Source organism: Heloderma suspectum, chromosome 2 (genome assembly GCF_057233095.1).
Source record: "Heloderma suspectum isolate Gila_16-S chromosome 2, 16-S_ref, whole genome shotgun sequence".
NCBI lineage: Eukaryota > Metazoa > Chordata > Lepidosauria > Squamata > Helodermatidae > Heloderma > Heloderma suspectum.
In genome coordinates this window covers 181,602,912-181,630,681 of record NC_139459.1, presented here as the reverse complement: position 1 = coordinate 181,630,681, position 27,770 = coordinate 181,602,912, and the positions used below count along the sequence as shown (strand labels likewise).

Here is a 27,770-nt window from a genome sequence, read left to right as displayed (position 1 = left end):
AAACATTTCGAGACACACAGGTGTTGTCTCTGAAAGGCTACAGTCCAGAGGAGCAATGCTTTTGTGGTCATACACCAGAGGTGTTGAACCTCTTTCAGCCTGAGTGCTAAATTCTATTTTGGAGAGACTCTCTGGGGGGGCGGGAGTGTCCAGTGGTGGGCAGGGCCAAATCAGCAGGCCTCTATAATTTGCCCTGATTTGATCAACTGTTTAAGCACAGGTTTTTAAGTTTTCCATGTCTAACTGTTCCTTGTTTAAGATGTAGGATTGTCCATCATGGGGAAAACCGGCCCTTTAGGGGCTTCCCGGATTTCCCCAGCGCTCCCAACTTGGCTTGCGTTTGTGGGTCGAGCCATGGGCTTTTCCCTGAAATCCAGGAACTTTTCTTGGTTTTTTTCCCCACAGTAAATCACAATTTGCACAAATTATGCAAACTGCAGCTGGAATTTGTGCTAATTGCAATTTGGGGGGGGGGGCAGAAAATCCACGAGCAAGCCCAACTCAATGTGCTCAAGTTGGACCAGCTCACTGGAAGGTGAGCCAAAGTCGGGGAGTGGGGGTTAGCTGCTGAACTCGGCAAGCTCCACCCCCCAGATGGATTCCTCCAACATCCCTACTCAGAGGTAAGCCCCACTGGGTGCCTTTCTCCAGGCTGAGTCTGAACAGCCTGGCTAACATCCCACCCTCACCTTGGTTGGTGCAGTTGGCATGGGTCTCATCACTGTAGTCCCCACAGTCATTATCCCCATCACAGGTCCAATGCACGGGAATGCAACGGCCACTGTTGCACTTGAACTGGTTGCTGGAGCAGGAATGGCTGCAGCCGGCTTCATCACTGTTGTCCCCACAGTCATTGTCTGGAAGCAAGAGGAAGAGGGAAGGTCAAAGACCATTGGGAGGTCCACAGGAGCAGATGCTACCCTTTCCCTTGCACCCCTCTAAGCCACTCCGGAGCTATATGCAGATTCCCCTGGCTGGCAAGCAGCTAGCATGTCTCAGATCTTTCAGCAATGCGCCCACTGTTTAGGCAAAAGGGACTACAATGTCCCAACAAACCTGCGTTAATGGCACCCTCCTGCCCCATGCATGCTTTAGCCAGACATGCTTCCCATTATCCCAAGAGCTCTTGCCACTAGTAAAGCAAATAATAATAATAACAATAATGAAAACACAGAAACTGCATAGATCACCTCATGCACCGTAGGGGGAATGGGAGTGGGTGAAGTGAGAATCCCAGTGGGTTCTGGGACCAGCGGCATCTGTGCATTCCTGTGTCTTTGTATGCGCGTGTGGGTACACGTGCATTTGCGTGCATGTGCAGTTTTGACCAGACCTAATTCAGGATGCTGTGCCACTTTTAAAGCCTGTAAGGGCTCACTGGTTTCTAAACGAGGACAGGCATTTCTTTAAAGAGTGTAGCTTGAAAAAGTTTCCAGCTGAATCAGGCTACTGCTATTTACCCTCGCATTATTGGATTTTCTTCTCCCTGCAGCAAAACCAGTGACTAACAAACCCATTTGTATCGCTAAAGCTCCACATGGCTTTGGTGATTTGTGCCACTGCTCCTGCTTTGCCACCGCCACCACTGCCTCCCTGTTCCTTCTCCTGCTCCCTTCATCAAAGTCTTCTCCCCAAAGTCTAAAGCACAGGGTGGCGCACAAAATGATGAATGGCCTTCCTCTCCCTCAGCTGTGCACGCTGGCAGAGCTAACCTGATTGATGCACTGGCATTTACACTGACACAAAGAGAGCAGGAGAATGCGCACTCACCTGCTTCTCTGGGGATAATTTGGCACTTGCTCTGAGACAGACCTGGGAGAGGCTGAAATTCCATTCAGAAGTCTGTCTCAGAGCCCGTCCTGTGTACTGATCACTCCAGTCAGAGACTGCTACTAATTTTCCCACAAAAATAATGAAAGAAACACACAAGTGGTTTTTGTCCCCCTTAAACCTGCAATCCTAGATATGCTTACTTGGAAGTAATTCCTGTGAGAACCAGTGTGGTGTATTGGTTAAGAGTGTTGAACTGGGACTCAGGTGATCCAGATTTTAGTCCCCACTCAGCAACTTTGGGCCAGTCACTGACTCTTAGCCCAACCTACCTCACAGGGTTGTTGTGAGGATAAAATGGAGAGGACTATATAGGCCACTCTGGGTTGCTTACAAGAGGTAAAAAGGTGGTACATAAATGTAATAACAAAAATAAATAAATGAGAGCAATGGGATTACTTCTCAGTAAGCATGGTTAGGATCGAGCTGTAAACTGTATTGAGAGAAGCAGTCCCTACCCAGAAAACATTTTTAAGGCTGTTTTTAACATTTTACTATGTTTTTATTTGATTATGGTTATTTTCTGAATCTTTTGCAAATCGCCTCAGTTGGCTTCAGAAAGAAATAGAATAAATAATCCACCATGTGAGACAGTCCCCATTCCTATCCTTCCAGTGCCTGACTATGGAGGCCGTTCATGCACACACTTACTTTGAAGGAAGCATCACTGAACAAAGTGGGACCTGCTTCCAAGTAAGCACACATAGGATTGGGTTGAATGACTGAAGCAGGAATCCCCACTGCTAACTGAAAGAAGCCTTTGCAACCTGAGCTACAAAAGCCGCAATAGTCAGAGTGTGGAACACAAGAAGTAAACAACTCCAGTTCCTTTCATACTCATGTGAACATTACTAGCCAAAGGGAAAAGCAAGCCCCAGAATGGCTCAACTTAGCTTCAAAACTGATACATCCAATGACAGTTATCAGAGGGCAGAAAAAAATGCAGATGAGGGAAATGGAATTTTGTTTTTTATTTTCCTGCAGTCGCTGGAATTGTGCAGAAAGTGTCAGGTACTTTACGGAACAGGAAGTGTGGGGGGAGGTGAGGTGCATGTTGATCTATGCACTAACCGGTAGCTTTTGGACAATTCTTTTCGTCAGAGCCATCCCCACAATCCTTTTCTGAAACAGAGAAACCAACCAGAGAAGACAGGAGAGTGGGCACAGTGAACACACACACACACACAGATGCACAAACCAGCAATACCATAACAAAAAAGAAACAAGTTCAACATGAAAAGGGGAAATCAAATAGGAAAATGGAGACAAACGGACATGCTAAAGACAGAACCTGAAGGGGAACGGGGGGAGGGGAGGGCCCCAGGAGAGGCATCACAGAGCACGTAAGGGGGAATTGGAAGCAGCAGATGTAGTCCGTACCCCGTTTCATCCTCACCAGGGGAAAAGCGTTCTTGGGGGAAGGGTGAGGCTGCGATGCTGTCCTTGGGGATACTCTAGGACCCTTTCCTGAATTTTCAGCTTCCATTTCAAAAGAAGAAATGGCTACACCAGGCCACTAGTTTCAGTGAGCATAAGTACGCTTAACTCTGGGCCAGTTCACGCGTGATGCTACCCCACAATTCAAGCATTATGTGTGCATGAGCCTGGGCAAAGCCTCGAGCTCAAGTGCTCTCCCTTCCCCTTTCCTCTTCCCACGAGGGCAGGAGGAGGAATAAACCAAGTTTTAGTTTCACTTTCCCCGATTCCTTGCCTGTGGTTACGTACAAACCAAGAATGGTGGTTTAAAATAGACTCTAGTTTGATAAATGATTCATAACCCATGGTTTGCCTCCGCCATCTTCAACCTGCTGGCCTCCACATGAGTTGGACTACAACTCCCATCATTCCCAGCCTCAGCATAGAGCCTTTCCCATCACCTGCTACCTAGTCCTTTCGACTGGAGAAGCCAGGGACTGAACCCAGGACCTTCTGCATGCAAAGCTTGCACTCTACCACTGAGATATATGGTCCCTTCCCCAACGTGACCTCAGGCTCCTTTCCTACCCAAGTGCTGAGAACAGTCCTCAGGATTGGGGCCACAGAGGCCTAGGAAGGACCAGAAGTTTATCAAAGTCCATCCCCACCCCTCAAGGCAGCACTGAGCTTCATTTCCCTTCTCCCCCTCCCCAATAACCCCTATACTGCAAATTGCAAAGAGACAGAGCCAACAATGTGGCATATTTCACCAAGAGGCCTAAAGTACAGATAGCTCCAGGTGACTCAGACAAGTAAGTCAAGGCACGATCCCCAATAGGAAGGCAAAACAACAGTAACAACAGAAATAGCATCGGGGTCAACAAGCAATTTGACCTGGGGAGGATATTCTTTTCCACTCCTCATACTCCAGTCAGTTACATACTTAACAGAAACAGAGGTAAAGCTTTTCCTGGGCCCTTTTTCCATTTCAGGATGCAGGTGTAGGGTTGCATGTTTGAATGTCGCTGCCCTCCACCCTAAAGCTCCCTGCACTTAGAAAACTAGAATGTCAGTGAGAAGGCAAAGCTGAAGCTTTCGCCCTGATGTGCAAATGTTCCACACAGAGGGAGTTTCTCGTATGGGGGAAGCATTCAAAAGTGCAACCCTAAACCTGCCTGCAGCTTTGAAATGGTACAATCCAGGCAAAGCTGTATCACTTGGTTTTGGTGAATGTGCTGGCCCTTAAATTTTGAGCTGGAAGCAAAATCCATCTATCCACTACGTCTCCCCAAAGAAATTGCATTGGGGTGCAAGTCCATCCCAATCTCCACCTTCAACATTCTCTCTCTATCTTAAGCAGGTTCAGAAAAAGGGGGAATTTCTAAGCTCTGAAAGCTTCCGAGCAGAGCAGTCCCAGCATGCAATGTGATTCATGTGCACACAAGGCACTAAGGTAAACCTGATTCAAAGTCTGTGCCTGGTAAGCTTTCATTGTATTAAAAGTCTCAGTGGAACTAACTTTGGCCAAACTTTCTCTTTCACCTTGATTTGGGACTTGAGAAGCATCTTAAAACCTATCCCTGGTAGGATGTTGAGGGTGGTAAGACCAAGAAGATTTCATGCCAAGACTGAGGTCTAATGCTTGCATTGCCTACCCAGTCCCTCTGCATCAGAGGTCTCTTTGTGGAAGCAAGGGAGAGCGCATGACACTCCAGATACCATAGCACCATTAGATACATGGCAATCCCCCACTCTCATGTAGACGTGGGATGAGCAGGCAGCAGGGTAAAGAAAACAGAATGGGACCATGCAGAGATGGCAAATATGGAAAAAGAAGTCCAAGACCACCCTTTCCCAAAGCATCCCCCTATTCCCCATCACAGCCAGCCTCCCCTCGCTTCTGACCTCACCATTCCCAACAACATAGCCAGGGTATCACTCAGCAACATGGCACTTACCATTGTCACATCTCCAGTTGATGTTGATGCAGCGGCCATTCTGGCAAGTGAACTGGGTCAGAGGGAAGCAAGTTGGGTAGGCTGCAGAGGGAGAAAAAGGGCAGCATCAGCAGGGTCTACTTTCCAAATCCAGGATGCCCTGTTATCTCAGCACAAAAGCCTGCTATTGCTTTAATGCAGGGGATGGGAAACCTTCTTGCGCCCGAGGGCTGCATGCAGTGGTGGGTGGCAGGTCAGGAGCTGCATGCCAGTGATGAATATGGCTGGAGCCAATGGTGGACAGGGTCTGGGCTTCTCTTCTCTTCTCTTCTCTTCTCTCTCTCACACACACACACACAGCCTTCCCCCACAGTCACTCTCATACACACACGTAGCCCCACTCATGTGCACTCTCCCTCACAATACAGACACAGACACATGCAAACACACCCTCTCTTCCTTCCTCCTCATCTCAGCACACAGGGATGGAGAGGTTGAAACCCCCCTCCTGGAGCCCTGAGATCCCATTATGTGTCTCCCCGCCACACACACACTGCCCAGCTGATTAGGTCTGGATGCAGCTGACTGGTGCAATCCTCAGCTGTGCAGTGGGGGGGGGGGGAGGCATGCAATAGGATATCAGCAATCCCATTGCTCCATCCTTCCCAGTTGATAAGCACTGAAAGCAGGTGTCCTCCTCAGCTGCTTGGAGAGCCAATCAGCAGGGGACTGGAACCATAGGGGTGGTTGTTGTTGTTTATTCGGTCAGTCGCTTCCAACTCTTCGTGACTTCATGGACCAGCCCACACCAGAGCTTCCTGTCGGCCATTGCCACCCCCAGCTCCCCCAAGGTCGAGTCCGTCACCTCCAGAATATCATCCATCCATCTTGCCCTTGGTCGGCCCCTCTTCCTTTTGCCTTCCACTTTCCCTAGCATCAGCATCTTCTCCTGGGTATCCTGTCTTCTCATTACGTGGCCAAAGGACTTCAGTTTTGCCTTTAATATCATTCCCTCAAGTGAGCAGTCTGGCTTTATTTCCTGGAGTATGGACTGGTTTGATCTTCTTGCAGTCCAAGTCACTCTCAGAATTTTCCTCCAGCACCACAGTTCAAAAGCATCTACCTTCCTTCGCTCAGCCTTCCTTATGGTCCAGCTCTCGCAGCCATAGGTTACTACGGGGAAGACCATTGCTTTAACTATGCAGACCTTTGTTGTCAGTGTGATGTCTCTGCTCTTCACTATTTTATCAAGATTTGTCATTGCTGTCCTCCCAAGAAGTAAACGTCTTCTGATTTCCTGGCTGCAGTCAGTGTCTGCAGTAATCTTTACGCCTAGAAAGACAAAGTCTGTCACTGCCTCCACGTTTTCTCCCTCTATTTGCCAGTTATCAATCCAGCTGGTTGCCATAATCTTGGTTTTTTTTAGGTTTAACTGCAACCCAGCTGTTGCACTTTCTTCTTTCACCTTCGTCATGAGGTTCCTCAGCTCCTCCTCGCTTTCAGCCATCAAAGTGGTATCATCTGCATATCTGAGATGGTTAATGTTTCTTCCAGTGATTTTAACTCCAGCCTTGGCTTCATCAAGCCCAGCACGTCGCATGATGTGTTCTGCATACAGGTTGAATAGGTAGGGTCAGAGTATATAACCCTGACGTACTCCTTTCCCAATCTTAAACCAGTCCGTTGTTCCGTGGTCTGTTCTTACTGTTGCTACTTGGTTGTTATACAGATTCCTCAGGAGGTAGACAAGATGACTTGGTATCCCCATCCCACCAAGAACGTGCCACAATTTGTGATGATCCACACAGTCAAAGGCTTTAGAATAGTAAATAAAACAGAAATAGATGTTTTTCTGAAACTCCCTGGCTTTCTCCATTATCCAGCGGATATTGGCAATTTGGTCTCGAGTTCCTCTGCCTTTTCGAAACCCAGCTTGTACATCTGGCAATTCTCGTTCCATGAATTGCTGGAGTCTACCTTGCAAGATTTTGAGCATTGCCTTATTGGCATGTGAAATAAGTGCCACTGTTCGATAGTTTGAACATTCTTTGGTGCTTCTCTTTTTTGGTATGGGGATATAGGTTGATTTTTTCCAATCTGTTGGCCATTCGTGTGTTTTCCAAATTTGCTGGCATATGGCATGCATCACCTTGACAGCATCATCTTGCAAGATTTTAAACAGTTCAGCTGGGATACCGTCATCTCCTGCTGCCTTGTTATTAGCAATGCTTCTTAAGGCCCATTCAACCCCACTCTTCAGGATGTCTGGCTCTAGCTCACTGACCACACCATCAAATCTATCCCCAATATTATTATCCTTCCTATACAGATCTTCCGTATATTTTTGCCACCTTTTCTTGATCTCTTCTGCTTCTGTTAGGTCCTTGTCATCTTTGTTTTTGATCATACCCACATTTGCCTGGAATTTACCTCTGATGTTTCTAATTTTCTGGAAGAGGTCTCTTGTCCTTCCTATTCTATTATCTTCTTCCACTTCCGCGCATTGCTTGTTTAAAAACAATTCCTTATCTCTTCTGGCTAACCTCTGGAATTTTGCATTTAATTGGGCATATCTTCCCCTATCACTGTTGCCTTTTGCTTTCCTTCTTTCTTGGGCTGCTTCCAGAGTCTCAGCAGACAGCCATCTTGCCTTCTTGGTTTTCTTTTTCTCTGGGACGTTTTTTGTTGCCGCCTCCTGAACAATGTTGCGAACTTCTGTCCATAGTTCTTCCGGCACCCTATCTACTAAATCTAGTCCCTTAAATCTATTCTTCACCTCCACTGCATATTCATGAGGAATATTAGTGAGCTCATATCTAACTGATCTCTGGGTCTTCCCTATTCTCTTTGGTCTGATTCTAAATTGTGCAATAAGCAGTTCGTGATCTGAACTACAATCAGCTCCAGGTCTTGTTTTTACCAACTGGACAGATGTCCGCCACCTTAGGCTTCAAAGGATGTAGTCAATCTGATTTCGGTGTTGACCGTCTGGTGAAGTCCATGTATAAAGTTGTCCCATAGGGGTGGGCAGGCACACAAATCAGCTATGCAGCAGGGAGTGGGGCCTGTGGGATGACTGAAGTCATCCGAAAGCCTCCACTTGCCCATATATGCTTTAAGGTATGTTATTCTGGCATGTACATATGTGGTGTTTTTGAACCCCTTAGCCCAGCAGAATTAGCAGTGGGTACTCTGGGGTACCTACACATATAACAGAGTATGCTGATGATGTCCTGTATCCCAGGCAATAAAACTACAGATTATTTTATTTGAGAGGGAATTAAAATATGAAATAATTAACTAATCCCACGAGGTTTATTTATTTATTTTATGTATTTATTAATTACATTTCTTAATCGCCCATCTGGCCGGTCACCCGGCCACTCTGGGTGATGTACAATGGTATGATTTAAAACAGTAAAATTATACATTAAAACATTATTTAAAAATACCCTAAAAGGTAAAGGTAAAGGTGTCCCCAACCAGTCGTGTCCAACTCTAGGGTGTGGTGCTCATCTCCATTTCTAAGCCAAAGAGCCAGCGCTGTCCGAAGTGGTCATGTGGCCGGCATGACTGAACACCAAGGTGCACGGAACGCTGTTACCTTTCCCACCAAAGTGGTACCTATTTAACTACTTGCAATTTCTTGCTTTCAAACTGCTAGGTTGGCAGGAGCTGGGACTGAAGATGGGAGCTCACTCCGTCACGCGGCACTCAGGTCTCGAACTGCTGTCCTGCCGACCTTCCGGTCTGCAGTTCAGCGTCTTAACCACTAAGCCACTGCGGCCCCTAAAAAAAATACCCTAACCCATCCCAAATGCCTGCCTGAATAAACAAGTTTTCAGTGCGTGGCAGAAGCTCATTAAAGAGGGGGCATGGCAGAGTTCCCTAGGGAGGGGGTTCCACAGAGTGGGGGCCACCACAGAGAAGGCCCTCTCCCTCGTCCTCGCCAGCTTAGCTGTCCTAGGTTGTATACAGCTTTTAAAATAAATAGTATTTCCCTGTATTAATACAGAGATTATAAGGATGAGCATTATTGTCTTTACACATCTCTCCAAGAGTTTACACAAAAAGCTTCCAATTTTGAATAAAACAATCTGTTTTTGATGACATTCTCCAAATCACACAGACTAAGATGACTTAATTGCCTTAGCAATATAGCAAACTCTTCTAAGACAGTACTGCTTATTTTAAAAAATATTTTTAGACATATCTCTAAGATTTTTGTAATATACCCCTAAAATGTGATGTGTTAGTGAGACAAATGCATGTTTACAAATGAATCAGGATTGGATGCAGCTCTCTTCTGAGTGTACACTTGGTAGCCAACCTCAATGTGTGAAAAAACCCACAGCCCACCAGTGTGTAAGATTTACAACTCCTCCAGGCCATATGGCTACAGACTACCCACCTATTACCCCAGTGCACATAACTGTTGATATTGTGACAACTCTCAGCACTAGTATGAATACATGCTAGGAGTATCTGAATCTCCATTAACCCAACACTGAACCTAAGAATCTAATTCACCAGTACAGATTCCATCACTCACCACAAGAGGCTGACTCATCAGAGCGGTCCCCACAATCATCATCCAAATCACAGGTCCAGGAGATTGGTATACAACGGCCACTGGTACAGGAGAACTGGTTGGTAGGGCAGGTACGAGCTGGGTGAGCAGCAATGAATTACGGAAGAAAAGTTAGTGGCAGAACTGGATGCTTTCCTGGATTATCGCAGTAATGCAACCGCACACATATGTAGAAAACCGGCAGCTGCACATGTCAAATGGGAAGATCTGAACGTGCAGAAGAAACCATCTGTAGAAGTGGCATTGACTGCGGAAACAGGCTGCATCTCTACCACTGCCCAAGCTAGTAGCTAAAGGGGCAATTAAAGGGTCAAAATTCAACCTGCACAGATTCTAACCAATCTGAGCACAGACCAGAAAGGTGAAAGTATTAAACTACCTGACACAATATTTTACAGCAGCCTTTCCCAACCTGGTGTCCTCCAGATGGTTTGGACTACAACTCCCAGCATTCCTGACCATTGGCCACACTGGCTGGGGCGGATGGGGGTTGAAGTCCACACCATCTGGAGGGCACCAGGTTGGTGAAGGCCGCTCTACAGACTCATCCTACATTTAACCAACTACCTTACAAAGTTGTTGTGAACATAAAATGGGAGAGCACCCTGAGCAATTTCAAAGAACAGCAGGATAAAAATGTGATAGGCAGAGAAAGAGAAAAGACAAAGTGAAAAAGACAAAGAGACCACAGGGGCCCTCACCTGAGCAGGTGGAGTTAGACTCATCTTCGTTGTTCCCACAGTCATTGTCCCCATCACACAGCCAGCGGTTGGGGATGCAGCGGTTGTTCTCACACTTGAAACGGTCTGAGGGGCACGTGTGCTGATCTGCAAAATGGCAAAGAGAGGAAGGTCTCTTAGGACAGACCTTTCCCCTACATGCATTACAATAATCTGAGACTGGGTCAGAATGGCCCTCCTCCCTTCGCAAAGTAAGAGCACAATCCTATGCGTGTTTAGATAGAAACAGTCCTACAACTCCCAGCATTCCCCAGCCAGTATGTCTGGCTGGGAAATGCTGGGAGATGTAGGACCTTTTTTCTGTCTAAACAAGCACAGGCTTGCATCCTAAGATATTTAAGACTAGAAATGGAAAGTTCTTCATTCAGTGGTGAAAGCCAGGTCAGTGGGTATTCTAAAACAAAATAACAACATTCAGCCATAACGAAATTCAGGAAACCCCGATTTTCACCTACTTTATTACTGCTTCAAAGGAACCAATTACTAATTTTCTCCTTATTTATTCTGCTTCCTGGGAAGCTGCCTTATATCAGGTCAGACAATTTCCCTATCTAATGTATGATTATCTCCTCTGGCTGCCAGTGCCTCCTCTCCAGGGCTTCAGGCAGGGAGAGGACTTCCACATCACCTACTACTTAATCCTTTTAATGGAAGAGGCCAAGGATTGACCCTGGGACATTCTGCATGCAAAGCGTGCACTCTTCCATGGAGCTACGATCCTTCAACCACGGTTTCACTCTTCGAAATTTTTCAGTAATTGGGGGGGGGGGTGTTCTAGGAAAGATGACAGAGGGCGTTACAGAGAAAAAGGGCATGGAAATGCTTCTGAACTTTCCTATGCAACCCTAAGGGCTAGCAACTTATTTCTTTTTAAATGAAAGCTGAAATTCTCAGGACACGCTATTCCACACCAGGCAGCAGATTTTGTGCCTGCAACAGCCAACTCATGTAGTAAATACACAGAGCCCTGGCAGAATCCAAAAAGGAAAACATGGAACTCTAGGCTGGACTAGCTCAGGCTCCTATTTCCCATCAGTTCATCTGTTTCTGTAGACCCAAAGCTGAATATGCAACCCAAGAGAGCTAAACACACAGTCCAGTGGAGCTATTTCAGCAGCTCTCGCATTCACCTCCAGATTCCTCAGCCATTTGAAAATATTCTGGCTTCATTGTGTGATCCGAGGGATAAACTACACACTACCTTAAATGTGTAATGTGTAGCTGATCCTTTAAAAAAAAAAAAAAAGAGTAAATGCTCGGGGCCCCAACCTGGATCAGGACACATGGCGTGGGGGTAAACCTTCCCACCCAGCCTTATCCCCACACCTAAATCTCCCCCCGCCCTCCGCATAGGGGCTACAGAAAGAAAATAATTTCCATTGAGAGGTGTGTTTTTTCCTTTGGCCCCTGTGCTGGCACATGGGGGGTGGGATTTTGGAGGGAAAGGAGCTGGGTGGGAAGTGCGGGAGGGGATTTTGGAAGGAAGGAGCTGGGTGGGAAGGTGGACAGCAGTTAACCCCACCCCTCCCATGTGTGGTGGTCCCAATCCAGATCAAGGGTCCAAGCACCTACAAAAGAAAAGGTTAGGATTAGCTACATGCTACGCATTTAACATAGCTGTAGTTTGCCCTTGAGGCAGGGCACAACCAGTCTGTATGCTGAGCACAGGTATGCCCACGACATATTCCCAACTGTCCTATGAGAGGGTGGAACCAGTCAAGGAGAACCCCCCTGGTGTTCCTCAAACAAATACGCACGGCAGAGCTCAGGCGCCTCATCGCTATTGTCCAGGCAGTCATTGTCACCATCACATTTCCAGCGATCCTGTATACACCGGCTGTTCTTGCAAGCGAACTCCCCAGGCTGGCACTGCGGCGGTGGGATGTAAGACGGGTTGGCTAGCCAAGGAAGAAAAAGAAGGTTGGGGGCAGGAGTTTTTAAAGGAGGGGTATTTTCCTGAGGGACCAGCAAAGGAGGTATTTTTTCCAGAACTTTTGACCAAGGTTCCCTCAGTCCAGACTACTACAATTCCACAGAACCTAAGAAAGGTGCCGTACTCAGAGCCAAACTTGACCTGACATTATTCACGCAATTAGTAATTACGTTCATTAAAAAAAAAAAAAAACACACAGCGGAGGGGGCTTGTGGGGGGGCATTCAGATCGGAACCATGGTGTGGGAGAAGGCAGGCTTCAACTCAGCCTTGCCCAACCTGGTGCCCTCCCAATGTTTTGGGCTTCAACTCCCAGCAGCCCTAGCCAGCATGGCCAACAGCCAGGAATCCTGGGAGTTGTAGTCCAAGACATTTTGAAGGCAGCAGGTTGGGGAAGGCTGCTTTAACCCTCTACCCCAGCCAGATCCAGATCACATCTCCACACCCTCCACTGCTATTTGCGTTGAAAGGGGAGCTCTGTGCTTCCACCCTGATGCATATAGCAGCTACCGGTGGGGGAAGGCATTCTACCCAGATGGGCAGCAGGGCTGCTATTTACTAAAAACTCAGCATTCATGCAATCAATTGCTGGGCGAATGTCACATCTGGTTTTGCCATTAAATAACGCGGTTTTGCCATCGCTGGCTGGGGAAAGCTGGGGGTTGTAATCTAACACATCTGGGGGATACCCGCTTTCGGGAGGTTGCCTCAGCTTCCCACAACTCTACATAAAACAGCAACTCTCCCCTTATATCCACCAAATTGACACCTGAGATGTTTCGAGGAGGCTTTGTTGGTTGTCTCACAACCAAAAGCATGTCCTCAGGTAACGGCACATAAATGGGCCTCCTCAGTAGTGGGCATCTGGAACATTCTCCCATGTGTGGTCCAAGAGGAGGAAACTGTGGCAAACTTTAAACACCTCCTGAAGATGCACCTGTTTACTCAGGCTTTCCCTGACGTATCATTGCACTGCTCTGTTTTACTGTTCCTGTAATATTTTTAATGTATTTATTATTTTACATGATTTTTATATTGGCTTTTATAATGTATTTTATGTATTTCTTATGTAAACCACTTAGAGATCTTATGATATTAGGCAGTACGTAAGTAGTTAAATAAAATAAGTAATAAAATTAACTCCTCAGAACAGTGATGATAATGATGAACTACTATTAACTACAGTGTTTGTTATATAAAAATAAAACAAGAAAACAGGAAGACAGCAACACCCTCTGAATATCCCTCTTAAATCTCTGACTTCAAGAAGCAGCTAGGGAATTTGGGGGAACTGATCAGTCCACAACTGCCTTTCAGCTTGCTCACTAGCACCTGGCAATGAACACTTTCAGAAGCCAAAATAATAGCCTGCGTTGCTTCTTTGAGATGTGTGACTCCGTTTGGTAGGTTGGATGTTCTTAATACAGCAGCCTCCGTCCCCACCATACACATATACAAAACCAATGGTGCCACATAGAGTTTTTGGTTTTGCTTCTATGCAGTTTTGAAATGGGGAAAAAGGCTGTTTGCAAACAGGGTTGCTGACTTTTTCAACCAGCCCTGCTCCTGTGCCTTTAGGCAGCAGCTTGGCATGCAAAAATTAAGCAAGCTTTCCCTTGCTTCACCTTCTTTAATTTCTGTGTATCAGACAGCAGTTAAAGATGCCATAGGAAGGCCAATAAAAAGATAGCAACCTGACTTGCAAAGTTGGAAAGATCTCCCAATTTCACAAATGAAGAAAGTGACAAGGCATCAGAAAGAAGCCCATCCATCCCAACTTTCAGTCCTGCCAAAACAAAGCAGATCAAAAGATCCATATAGCCCAGTATCCTGTTTCTGACAATGGTCAGTAGCCCAAGCATTTGATAAAAGTATGAAATAAGACTGACCCGCTTATTTGGAAGATCAAGCCAGTTTTGCAGCTCTTCATGTACAACTGAGCTATTTGCTATGGTATTTTTGTTACACCCTTCCACTGTGCACAGCATGATCATGTGTTACTCTGCTAGCATGGGCAGGTGTATGTGTGAGCAACAAGAGAGATAGTCCCCTCTGGGCAGCACAAAATGATGTTTACTAAGGGCCAATTCATATTCATTGCTGGATACTCAGCGCTTGGTGACTCAGACGTGAATGAATGTATGAACTGATTCCACTGAAAAGCAATTGTCTCCAATATGATGTAACGTGACAGTTTTATCTGGGTTGCTTGATCTGTGAAGGCTCCTTCATACATACAAGCCACTACTTGACACTGCAGGAATAATGGATATGCACATGGGAATCAGTCAGAGTAGTGGGCACACAGAGAAGGGAAGCTGGATTTCAGTACTCACGAACTATATGATGTCCCCACCTGGTATAGGAGATGCCCCAGGGAAATGAAGCAGCAATCTACAACACCTGCTCACAGCTTTAGGTTCCCTTCATCTCAGTCCTCCGATCAGAGGAATGAAGATCCAGCCCATGACTTTCCCAAGTAAGAACACAGCAAGTTTCCTTATACCAGGTCAGGCTTATACCAGGTCAGACTATTCACCTAACCCGGAACTGTGCAGACTGACTGGCAGCTGCTCCCCAGGATCTTGGGCAGAGAAGAGTTTTTCCCAGTGTTTGCTACCTGAGATGTCTTTTAACTGGAGGTACCAGGGATTGAACCTAGGACCTTCTGCAAGCAAAGCATGCGCTCAACCTCTGAGCTACAGTCCCTCCCTGTAAAGATAAGGACAGTCTTTTCCTCCAAAACATAAAAGCAATCCTAAGTAAAATGGATATAATATACCCTGACCTCATCAGTGAGAAAATTGGGAATTGGTGGCTAAGGATGCATCAAATGTTGGGGTCCATCCAGCCTTGCTGTTAATAGCACCTGACACTTCAGTAGCGGAGGGCTCAAGGCCTCTGCAAGCCGCCACTGCATGCTACGCAGGGGTGGGCAGAATGCAGCTCTCCAGATGTGTTGGGCCAACTCCCAGACGTTGCTGCCAGCATGGCCAAAGGTTAGGAATGCTGGGAACTGAAGTCCAAAACATCTGGAGATCTACTTCCTGCCCACCCCTGTGCTTGCCCATCGCTGGGAAAACCTTGTTCTGGCACCCAATTGTCTGAAGCCTCGAAGTGAGCCCCCGGTGTATTCTGCCCCCCAGAATACTGATGGGAATGCTTCTACAGAGGGCGCCAAACCCTTCACAAGCACAGTGGTTCCTGCACCTTGTTACGCGGACTGTTACCTTGGCAGGTGACAAAATCCGGTCCCAGAATCTGGTCCTCGGCACAGGCACACTGCCTGCTTTGAGGGATGGCCAGGCAAAGACTGCTGCAGCCTCCGTTGTTCACTCGGCAGCTGTTGGAGCCGACTGCAAAATGGAGAAGGGGAAGACATGAGAGGAGCTGGACCACAATTTCACAGGGAAAAACACACTCAGATGACACACGCAAGGAGGAGGAACCAAGGGGCTATCCGTTTATTTTCTATATTGCAGAATTAAACTCCTGGAGGCCAAGAAATGTTTCAAGTGGAATGAAATAGAATGAATGAATGTTTGGACTGGAGCTAAGGCTTTAGTTCTGTGTTTTAATCACACTGCTCCTGGGACTGGTCTATCCTGGCACAACTCCTATTTCCCCCACCTCCAAATGCAACTGCATCCACAGATTTAGCTCTGGAGACTTTTGCATGCATGGAGGTGGCTGGATGCTGTTGAAACTTCATCCTCCAAGAGCTGTCTCTGAAGGTTTGTTCTCGCAATCACCACTTTGGGGTTAGTTTCCCCCCACCATCATTTTTAAATCTTCCTCCTCCCCCTCACTTTTATGTGGTCGTTTTTAATCTTTCTCCCAGGTGCAAGGGGGCTGTTTATTCATGAATGGATTCCCAGGCAGCTGGGAACTACAACAGGCACAACCACACGAGTCTTTCTCATGAAACTGGTACGCCACAGAAGGAGGGTACTGATTCTGTGGGGAAGACTCACACAGTTGGCCCCAGCTATGTGGCTGGGCCTTTGAAACTTCCTTCCAGCCACATGGCATTCACTCACAGCCAGTAGAACAATTAAGAGGCACCTCAGTGAGACAACTGATCACGAATGAAAGGGCCTGAAGAGTTCGTTAAACCAAAGACGCTGTTTCTTTTTGGCTTGCTGGAGAACAGGAGCAGCTGAACAAGTGGCCAGAAAGGAGTAGGCATTAAAACGAAACACCACAACCAGAGGTCTCTTTCAGCACAACTGTGTGTGCACTAGTTTCCACATAGTGCTCTTTAACCAATCAGACGGGTAAAGAGGGGTGAAAAGAAGATTTGTTCCCATTGTAGTTTCAAAATGGAGAGTATAATCTGTGCTGGTGACTACTCCAAGAGATGGTGGCTACTCCAGCTTCGTTGATGCAGCGTACAAGAGTGTGACCTTGCATGGATGTCTCACATTAGCTCTTGGTGAGCAGGTTTGCTTTGAGGAGAAAGCTGCAGTCGGCAACCACAGAGTGCATGTGCTGCTCCACTTCCTCTGTCGCTAACCCACGGAGCAGGGGTGTTGAATTTGGCCCGCCTGGGTTCCCAAAGGTTGAAAGGCAAAGCTCCTAATGTTTCTGAGCACCCGTGCATTGGTCTGTGTGAGAGACCTGCTGGTCTACGAATTAGCAAAATCAGCACAAGTCGCTTAGGTTCCATTTTGAACCTGAGTCCACCTTGGAGGCCATATGGAGCTGGCTCCAAAAGGATGCAGCTATGACTCCATCCACCCCACATGGCTTTCATTACTCAGAAGTCCCCGCTGCTCTGAGCACGATCCCCTCGGGGAAGAAACCACCAAAGCCCTCTTGGGTCCTGGATCTGAGCTGGGCCCCTCCCTAAGCAGGCTCATCTATCCTGCTGAGATTTAAGGCCTTCTCAGACTGCTCTGCAACGCCCATCCTCATCTGAATCTGCCAGCACACCACGGTCGTGACTCAGACGAAGGCGTAACTGCAAACAAGGCATTGTGCAGTTGCAAGGAACCGTAGTAAGACTCTGCTGTGCAAAACTGTGCTCACGTTCTGCCTTAGCTCCTGGAGAATTAGAGCTCCTTTCTGACCCACAAATGCACTCTGCTGGACACCTGGCTGCAATACCCCATCTTGCCCAGAAGGGAGATAATGAATCTCTGTGTGGCTCCCTGCCTCATCTACCTGGGACCCTGATCCCCAATTGCCCCCTGGCATACGGTGGCAATATGTTAATGGTGGCTGAGTTTCAAGGACTACCAGCTTGCCACACACCTTGCTGCTGTTGAGCATCATACATGCGGATCTCAAAAATTGGTGGACGTTCATTGCGCAAAAGCGTAACAGCCTTGGAGTTCTGGTCGAGGCGATAGATGCTGCCACTCCGGTACTCTGTCCAGAAGAGGAAGTTGTCATAGTGGCACAACCCAAAGGCATGATTCAGCTCATTACCATCATACACGATCTGCATGGGCAAAAGAGACACACAAGAGGGCCTTTTTAGATGCGGTGATACACCCAAGGGAGCTGTGTAGCTGTCAGCTGACCATCCACATCCCTCCTCCAGCCTTTATTCAGACCAGGGGAGTTGAACCTCAGGTGCTTGAGCCAAACCCAGCCCTCCAGAGTCCCCCAGTTGCCCTCCCTTGCCACGTTTCCTTATCCCCCCAACCGCCAATCATTTGGTAGCTTCCTAGGTTTTCACCTGTTTTTTTTCCCATTCTAAAAGGTTGTGATGCCTCTGCTAAAGCTTTGTTACTGGCAGTAAGAGCTTTAAGCTACAATATGCTGCTATCTTACCCCATCCCCTTTTGCCTTCAGCCCAACCCACCACTGGAATGCCGCCCCCAAGAGCTTTTCCAAAATGGAATTTGGCCCTTGGGCTGAAAGAGGTTCAGCACCCCAGATTCAGATGCTTGGAGAGCCCTTTTAAGGGCCAAAGATGCTGCATATATAAATATAAATGAATACATGACTGTGCAGAAATCCCTATTCACCAGCATTCAAACTGCTAACCCAAGTGGCCGGTAAGCCAAGTTCTTTCCTCTGCAAATAGCTGTGATGATGGTGACTAGCTATGTTATAGGCATTCTATTCGATGGGCCCTGTGACATCACAGAGGGGTGTGCCACACTCCCTCCCCGACTCAGCAGCACCACTGTGCATGCCCCAACCATTTTAAATAGTATTCAAACTAGGCTTCCCACCCCACCTTGAGATATAATTGGTACTGACCTTGCGTTCGGTGCCATTCAGCAGGATCATCTCAATCCGGTCATAGAAGGCATCCACCCAGTACAGTACCTTCCCCGGGATGTCCAGACTCAGCCCATTGGGCCACAGGACAGTCTTGGAGGTGATAAAGATGTTGCGGTTGGAGCCGTCCATCCAAGCCCTTTCTATCTTCCCCCTCTTGCTATCCTTTGGGTCCTCCTCCCAGTCAGTCCAATACATCCACCTGAGAGCAAAAGAGCAGGTAATTCAGGTTTATTTATTCTCCTATTCATTACAGCCAATAATTTAGTTACACTTTTCTTAAATTCCGGGCTCTGTATGGACTTGAGTGATGTTCTGGATAAAACAGTGCATTTTAGAGAGACTCCTTTTAAAAAAGGAAATTCTCAAGGCACAATTACAAACAATTCCAACAAGAAAAAAAGGTGGAAGACAACAGAAGAAGCCAATATGGCTTCACAAAAAGCTTAGAGATGTCCTGAAAACAAAAAAGGACACATACAGGAAGTGGAAAGAAGGCCAAGTAACAAAGGAAGAGTACAGGCAGGTAGCACAGAACTGCAGGGATGGCGTCAGGAAGCCTAAAGCTGAGAACAAGCTGAGGTTAGCGAGGGATGCTAAAAGCAACAAAAAGGCTTTCTTCAGCTACGTGCATAGTAAAAGACAGATGAAAGAAATGGTGGTTCAGCTATTAAATAAGGATGGCAAAATGATAACAGATGACAACGAAAAGGCAGAAGTGCTCAATTCCTACTTTGGCTCAGTTCTCCCAAAAGAGAATCTATGACCCCCCTGGCAAAGGCGAAGTACAGACTGAAGGGGCAGGATTGCAGCTTGAGATCGATAGGCATATGGTCAAGGAACACCTAATTACTTTGAATGAGTTCAAATCTCCAGGGCCAGATGAACTGCACCCTAGAGTAACAAAGGAACTGGCAGAAGAACTCTCAGAACCACTGTCTATTATCTTCAAGAAATCATGAAAGACGGGTGAAGTGCCAGATGACTGGAGGAGGGCTAATGTTGTCCCTATCTTCAAAAAGGGCAAAAAGGGGGAACCTGGGAACTACAGACCAGTCAGTCTGACATCAATCCCTTGGAAAATTCTGGAGCAGATGATAAAGCAATCCATCTGTAAGCACCTTGAAAACAATGCAGTGATTACTCGAAGCCAACATGGATTTGGCTAGTCCTGGGCCCAGTGCTCTTCAACATTTGCATTAATGACTTGGAGGAGGAGATTAAGGGAATGCTGATCAAATTTGCAGATGACACAAAATGGGGCGGGATAGCTAATACTTTGGAAGACAGAAACAAAATTCAAAGTGATCTGGATAGACTGGAGCGCTGGGCAGAAAACAACAGAATGACACTTCATAGGGATAAATGCCAAGTTCTGCACCTAGGAAAAGAAACCAAATGCACAGTTACAAGATGGGTGATACTTGGCTCAACAATACTACAAGTGAGAAGGATCTTGGAATTGTTGTCGATCACAAGATGACTATGAGCCAACAATGTGATGCGGCTGCAAAAAAGGCAAATGCTATTTGGGGCTGCATTAATAGAAGCATCGTTTCCAAATCCCGGGAAGTACTAGTTCCCCTCTACTCAGCACTGGTTAGGCCACATCTGGAGTACTGTGTCCAGATCTGGGCACCACACTTTAAGAAGGATGCAGACAAACTGGAGAGGGTTCAAGGAGGGCAACAAAGATGATCAGGGGACTGGAAACAAAGCCCTGTGAGGAGAGACTGAAAGAACTGGGCATGTTTAGCCTTGAGAAGAGAAGACTGAGGGGAGATATGATAGTGCTCTTCAAGTACTTGAAAGGTTGTCACAGAGAGGAAGGCCAGGATCTCTTCTTGATCATCCCAGTGTTAGAAAAGGAGACTCCATAACTGTTGGCGCCTCAGTTACGTAGGAGCCCGAGTGGCGGGAAAAATGTGGGCGGAGCAAAAAGGAGAACCATAATGACGCGCTCATGACTAAGTAAGCTGATATTGACTGTTTATTGGTAAGCTGATATTGACTGTTTATTGGCTATTGGCTTGGTAAGCTAATGTACTGACTGTTTCATTGGTTATTGGCAAGAACAATAGAGGTGATAAGGTATAAAAGGCTTTTGCACACGTGTCTCGGGGTCCAGACTGCTCTGCACCCGTTTTGCAAAACGTTCAATAAAATAGTGTTGGATCCGCTGCTGCCTACCTGGCATCCTTTTCTTCTAAACCGAAAGCAAGAACTTTTTATCTGACACCAGAGTGCAGGACACAGAATAATGGGCTCAAGTTACAGGAAGCCAGATTCCGGCTGAACATCAGGAAAAACGTCCTGACTGTTAGAGCAATACAACAATGGAACCAATTACCTAGGGAAGTAGTGGGCTCTCCCACACTGGAGGCATTCTAGATGCGGCTGGACAGCCATCTGTCAGGGATGCTCGGATCCCTCCATTGAGCAGGGGGTTGAACTCAATGGCCTTGTAGGCCCCTTCCAACCCTACTATTCTATGATTCTGTGATTCAATTACAATAGTCCTGCAAGAGGGACTTTTCAAAAGAACAGTTGCTTACTCCCAAATCATCTCTTGTGCTCTGTTCACTTCTGCTGTTCACATATTCACTGCAGTGGCTATTCAGCCAAAATGCTATTCCATTTTTCTTTGTCTTCAAGGTGTGAAAGGAAGTGGCAGCAATGCAAAATCAGCGATGACAACATTCAGCCTAGTTGTCTCACAACACTAAGCAGGATTTCATTATGAGTAGAAGTGAAGGTCGGCTGGCATGCAAACAAGGGTTTAGAAGCCTGCAATTCTACAGCCAACCATGGAGTACCTTACTAATACTGAGCTTATTCTCTGAGTCCCTCTCCTTATGTTGCCAAAAAAGCTACAAACCGTCCATGCGCAAGAGGATAGGAAAGGGGAAACAAGCAATGTTGAAGTTTGTTGAGGTTCTCCAAATTCTACTTCGAAGCTCATTTTGCCTCATTTGCATTTCCAAACGCAAACATGGATGTTTTCCAATTAGGAAAAGTGCGCATTTTATCAGGAAAAGTGCGCATTTTATCAGGAAAATATGCATTTTTTAATTGTGCAATTTTTCCCAATTGGAAAAATACACATTAAAGCATGAAAATAGAAATGGGGGGAGCGCATTTGCACAAATGCACACTTGTGCAAGTGCACACTTTCGAATATGAATACAAGTTTGGGAAACTATGAAAATTTCCCGAGAACTGCTTTCCTGTTTGCATTTGTGTACCAGCTTGTGAACAGGATATGTTTGCATGATTTGTGAACACAAACAAAATTCTCATACATCCCTACAAGAAGAAGGTATTAGCTGGCTTGGGGAAAGCCCAAGCTTTGCAAAAATACAAACAAAAATCTTTAAGGAAAACACAGTATGTGGGTGTTGGGGGCGTGGAACTAAAAATAGCCCAATGTGGACTGAGCATGCTCAGTAGACACAGACTGCTGACTGTTGCAGGGGAGGCACATAGAAAAGGGGGGGGAGTATCCCGGAAGAGGGCATGGCTGGCTAGCTGGAACGCTCTGAACTTGCAACATTTTCTTGCTGGTTCTGCTTATAGTCGGCAATGTGGAATCTGCCAACTAGGACACAAAACTGAATTTGAGGTTTCCCTTCAAAGCAGGGAACAGCAGTAGTGGTGGTTTATTTATTGTAAAGGAGGAAGCCTATTATATTATATTATATTATATTATATTATATATTCTTCTGTATATATAAAAATCAAAACTTGTGTGTGGGTTTGTGGCTGGCTGCAGGGCCGTCTGTAACGCAGGGAGTAAGGGGGAGCTGCCCTGGGTGTAATCACACTGTAGGGGCCCACTGAGCCTGTCATTTGGGCCCTACAGTTGCTGCCTCTTTTACTTCACATTCTCAATTGCCAGAGTGTATGACAGGAGTCACTGGGTTACGTTATTACTTTGTTTATACTTTCCCTTACTAACAAGTACACCCTCTCAGTCATGGTGCAGGCCAGGTTTCTGATTTCAGCTATGAGTCATCCTATTGGCCATCTTTCATTCTATGGGTCTCTCTCCAATTCACTCTGACTTCCTTCGCCTTGGATTGGCTGGCCGCCATTTGTTCCCTCCCCTTTACTCATGGTTTCTTTTCTGACTCTGTCGAGCATTTAGTTTCTCTCCCCTTTTCCTGCAATATCCAGCGAGCAAGCAAGTTAGTGTTAAATCTCTTTACCCCTTTCAATGCCAGATGTATCTGTTAGTGGTGTGTGATCAACACTAATGTGAAATATGGTGCAATGTGTGCTCGCCTGTGTGAGGGGCTGGGATGACACAGTGGAGACTTGGGGCTTTATTCAAAAAAGAGTGAACTGGGCGGAACTGAGAAGGCAACTGCAAAATGAGGGGCAAAATAGCGGAGTTTTACATGTAGCTGAATTGAGGATTTGGGGGTTTGTGTGTTTGTGGCTGGCTGCAGGGCCATCTGTAAGACAGGGCAGAAGGGGGAGCTGCCCTGGGCCTAATCACACTGCAGGGGCCACTAAGCCTGTCATTTGGGCCCTAGAGTTCCTGCCGCTTTTAGTTCATTCTCACTTGCCGGAGTGTATGATAGGAGTCACTGGGTTACATTATTACTTTGTTTATACTTTCCCTTACTAACAAGTACACCCTCTCAATCATGGTACAGGCCAGGTTTCTGATTTCAGCTACCAGTCATCCTATTGGCCATCTTTCATTCTATTGGTCTCTCTCCCATTCACTCTGCTTCCTTCACCTTGAATTGGCTGGCTGCCGTTTGTTCCCTCCCCTTTATTCATGGTTTCTTTTCTGACAGTGGAGTGCATTTAGTTTCTCTCCCCTGTTCCTGCAATATTCAGCAAGGAAGCCTCTATTGAACATTTTAATAGTGGTATGAGATTCAGTGTGGATTATATTGTAGTAGTGCTTACAGATTCAGTCTCTTGCATTTTTAGTAGTGTTTTTTATTCAATCTGCTCATTATAATTGTTGTGCTTTTTTAGTCAAGCCTGGCGGATTCAACTTTTCACCTTTCTTATGGGGCCTTTCTGAGAAGCGCAAACCTACCTTAATGTGTATTTCTAACAAATAGTGCCTATGACAAAATTACATCCCGGGCAACGCTGGATATATCAGCTAGTATTATATAAAAACACTTTACATTTAATAACACATCAAAACGATAAATAAAAGGGAAACAAAAAGAAAGAACATCTAATTCCTTTTCTTTTGTTTATCCCATTTCCTTCTTTATTTTGTTTTTGATACATTACTGAATGCAGTGCTTTTTAATATGTTACACACATGCACGCACACACACACTGTCACCCCAACAGTGTATTAACATTCCTATCCACAAAGTCTTGTCTAGGCTTAGCCACAAAAGAACAGCCAGTGGGCCATATTTAACTAATATTTTAATCTACATAGCAATGGCCTACCATTCTGGCCAAAAACAACCCATTCCTCTGTAACAGCTCTGCAAAGGTAGCAAATAATACACAGTGAACAAACTCCTGAACCACATGGGTGAAGCCTTGCTCCATAATGTGAATTACTATATCACCCTAACTTAACTAAACTTTCCTTAGTTTGCAATCAAAGAGATAAAGGTTTTATTATTTATTATTATTAAAATACTTCAGTTCCAATAAATAGCTAGATCTACTCAGCAATTGCTTGAACATGTGATTGTATGGAGAGATCTTGAGAGCTGTGGCTCTTCATGAGCTCTTGAAATGCAACATTGCCAAATCTTGTATTTAATCAGAAATGTAGCCAAAAGCCTGAACCTATTTAATCATTCATGAGCATGAGCCAGCAAGGTAATTTCGGTAGAGACTAATTAACTGCAGCCATATTCTTCAAATATAATTTAGGTGGCTTCATATCCACCATAATATTGTAATCTTAACCAGTAATTCAAGATCATAAACATAAAAACTATTCACAAACGTGCGTCTAAACATGGCTGGGTTTCTGCCCTCTTCAGAGACTTCTGTCTTTTTGCTTCCACAGTTTTAATATTCTGTACTGGATCTAGATAAAACATTATGCTCTGTACTATCATCATGGGATAATTCCATATACAGTAGTAGGATTGACACTTGTTTCTTCTGTGAAAGAATGGTTCCTTACTATTAAAATGAAGCATTCCTTTTCATGTTATTAAGGATAATTAATACAATTTAACAAGTTAATACATTACAACAGAGGTGGGCAACAAATAGCCTCCACTGCCCCCGAAATTGTAAGAAAATAATAATGGGGTGGGAAGGGTGTCTGGAACAGTTATAAAGCGCCCAAAAGGTCAAAATAACCTTTTGACACGTCATAGCCTCTACCAATTTTATTTATTTATTTATTTATTACATTTATATCCCACCTTTCTTCCATCATGGAACTCAAGGTGGCTACGTGTGGTTCCCAGGTAGTCTCCCCTCCAAGCACTGACCAGACCCAAACCTGCTTAGTTTCAGCAAGGTGGCTGCCTCATGTGCTTTCAGACTATGCCCTGGGACCATGCCTTATTTATTATTATTCTTATTAGCACTGTGAGGGCACTGTGGGGGGGAAAGGTGTGGCCTGCAGGGGGCCATAGGACCTCCCAAAGTTACCCACCCCTGCATTACAAGGACAGTATATTCTAATGAAGTACTGTTGATGTTCTGACACATGTAATAACGTCAATTTCGTGCTGTCTCAGAATGTGTTCGTCATTTTGGAGCTGTTCAGATGCAACTCAGAGCATCTTGGAGGAAGGATGGGAGACAAATGGGATAGATAAAATAATGCTGAATAATAAATGAGATCCCAATCAAATTGATGAAAAAATATGTTCATGTTTTGTTAGATCTGGCCTTGGTCACATTCAGATTATGTTACTGCAATGCACGCTACACAGGACTGCCCTTGAGAAGTGTTTGTAAACTATAGCTGGTGCAAAATGCACTGGCCCAAGTGATTTCTTGTCTTTGCTTCTTGGGTCAAATTCATACCAAAGGAACAAATACGTTTTCTTTCTGAAAAAGGTTGATTATTTGGTCTGAGCTGCCAACATTGTTTTAGTTATTATGGTAAAAAAAAATAACCCTAACAAATGCCCTTAAAACACACTGCACCCCCACTCCACCCCCAGCTGCATTTTAATCTTGAATCTTAAAATAGCATTTTAAACCTTGTTGAGAATTTTCTCTCTCATACACACACACACACACACACACACACAGAAATCTAAAACGGTTCTAGACCAGGAATTGGGAACATGTGGCCCTCCAAATGTTGTAGGACTGCAAATCCCATCAGCCCTAGCTAGTATAGCCAATAGTGAGAGGGATGCTGGGAGTTGCAGTCCAACAACATCTGGAGGGACATCTCTACTCTAGGCGACTTTTCACATACCAGCTTTGTAGTCCTTGAATAGTCCACTGGTGGACACTGTGGCAAAAGGGACTTTGTAAGAGGAAATTCAGTTTGTAACAGGTTTATTTCTTTTTTATTGATGAGTTTGTAACTGATTGGTTTTTATGTTTTAATTATAATTTTGTATTTTATTGTTGTTGCCATCAGCACTATTTGTAGTGGAAAGGTGGAATACGCATTTAATAAATAATAAATAAAATAAGACTGCTGTGTAGTGCCAGTCTGAGAGAAGGCAAGAAGATGCAACCCTTATGAGGCGGGAAACCAGGCACTGCCTAACTATCATAGCTCACCTGGCACCCACATTGTGCTCTCTTTGGCGCCAGGTGGAGATCTTATTTTCACAGGCATTGTAGTCTCTCAGTTTCCGTTCTTTTAAATCTGTTACTGTAGCTTTAAATCTTTGCACTTCTGTTAGGTTTTATTGGGGGGGCAGGGCGGTATTTTATACTGTAGCGTTAAACTTTAATATTGTATTTTTTCATGTTGTATTTGATGGTTCTAATTGTTGCAAACTGCCCAGAGAGCTTTGGCTGCTGGGCGGTACAGAAATGCAATAAATAAATGACAGAAGGGGGAGCAGAGAGTACAAGCAAAGAGATGAAAATTCAAGTTAGGAGAACTCTGCTAGAAGATGCTTAATAATGTGTACAAACTGCAAGAGTTTCTGCTCTCCTCCCAGCCGGAGGAACAGGCTTGTTTCAAATACTTTTTCAAGCCCAGCCCTACTCGCTCCTTTGCATGAACCAATCAGAGCATGGCTAATTCAATCCAGGCCAGACACATGGTTCTGTGCTGCCTGAAAAGCATCACACAAACAGATACAGACACATGCAAGCTGACAGGATCAGGTGGCACTGCGACTGGGTCCTCTGACAGGCCTCACCTGGCACCGAGACCTGGAAATGAAGGAACCAGGTTCTTGAACTCTGTCCGGGTGGGACAGGGGGAGAGGGGGAGAAGGCATGATGAAAAACAATCACAGCACAAAATGGGCTATTATTACTAGTGGGGACAAAGAGGGAACAGCTCATCCAACTGGGATGTAATGCACTCCCCCTCTCTACCCCCCACCACGCTTCCGGAGTCAGGGAGAGCTCATGAGTGGGTGCATGTTTCAATGCCATCCCCTGCTGGGCTTGTCTGAGTGGCTGCTAAGAGCAGGACATGCCTTTGAATCACCCAGGGACTGGCAGCCCCAGAGACCTTGGTGTGAAAACAGATGGGACTCTTGAGCTACAATCTTCAGGGAGTCAGCCCAATAGGAAATGAACCAAACAATTCCTTCTTGCTGAGTGGAAATTCTCTGGCTCATGACACATGCAAGAGGATCAGCTAATGGCACACATATGTGAGTGATGCAATGTGGAATTTAGGGTCAGAGCGCCAGAGAATTCCAGGCTTGGCATAAGCCAGCCATAAACAGGCTGCTACTATCCAGAGCTCCTTGAAGCCAGGCACTGAAGAAGTGGAATGGAATAAGCAAAGGCAGGTTTATGATCACAGCTCTATATTCTACATCCTCCCCAAAAAGGGAAATTAAAACTCTGCACCAAGAAAAGCAGAATTCTGAAACCTCTACCAATTACATACATTAAGTGCGCAATCCTATTCAGATTGGCAGCCGCCTCCAAACTTGGAGGCGACCGCCTATCCAGTGCAGGGCAGGAGAA

General features: G+C 45.7%; 1 protein-coding gene across 25 annotated transcripts in view; it reads right to left on the bottom strand.

Moving 5' to 3' along the window:
* Positions 1-27,770, bottom strand: part of LRP1 (LDL receptor related protein 1) — a 516,733-nt gene that overhangs the window by 119,645 nt on the left and 369,318 nt on the right. For all 25 annotated transcript variants that reach the window (XM_084836577.1, XM_084836568.1, XM_084836575.1 and 22 more), the window contains 8 exons: positions 18,663-18,885; positions 17,703-17,892; positions 15,677-15,802; positions 12,272-12,412; positions 10,476-10,601; positions 9,736-9,852; positions 5,205-5,285; positions 690-857 (listed from right to left, as the gene is read on the bottom strand). In XM_084836577.1, the coding sequence (XP_084692703.1) occupies positions 690-857; positions 5,205-5,285; positions 9,736-9,852; positions 10,476-10,601; positions 12,272-12,412; positions 15,677-15,802; positions 17,703-17,892; positions 18,663-18,885 (1,172 nt within the window). The remainder of the gene's footprint in view (positions 1-689; positions 858-5,204; positions 5,286-9,735; positions 9,853-10,475; positions 10,602-12,271; positions 12,413-15,676; positions 15,803-17,702; positions 17,893-18,662; positions 18,886-27,770) is intronic.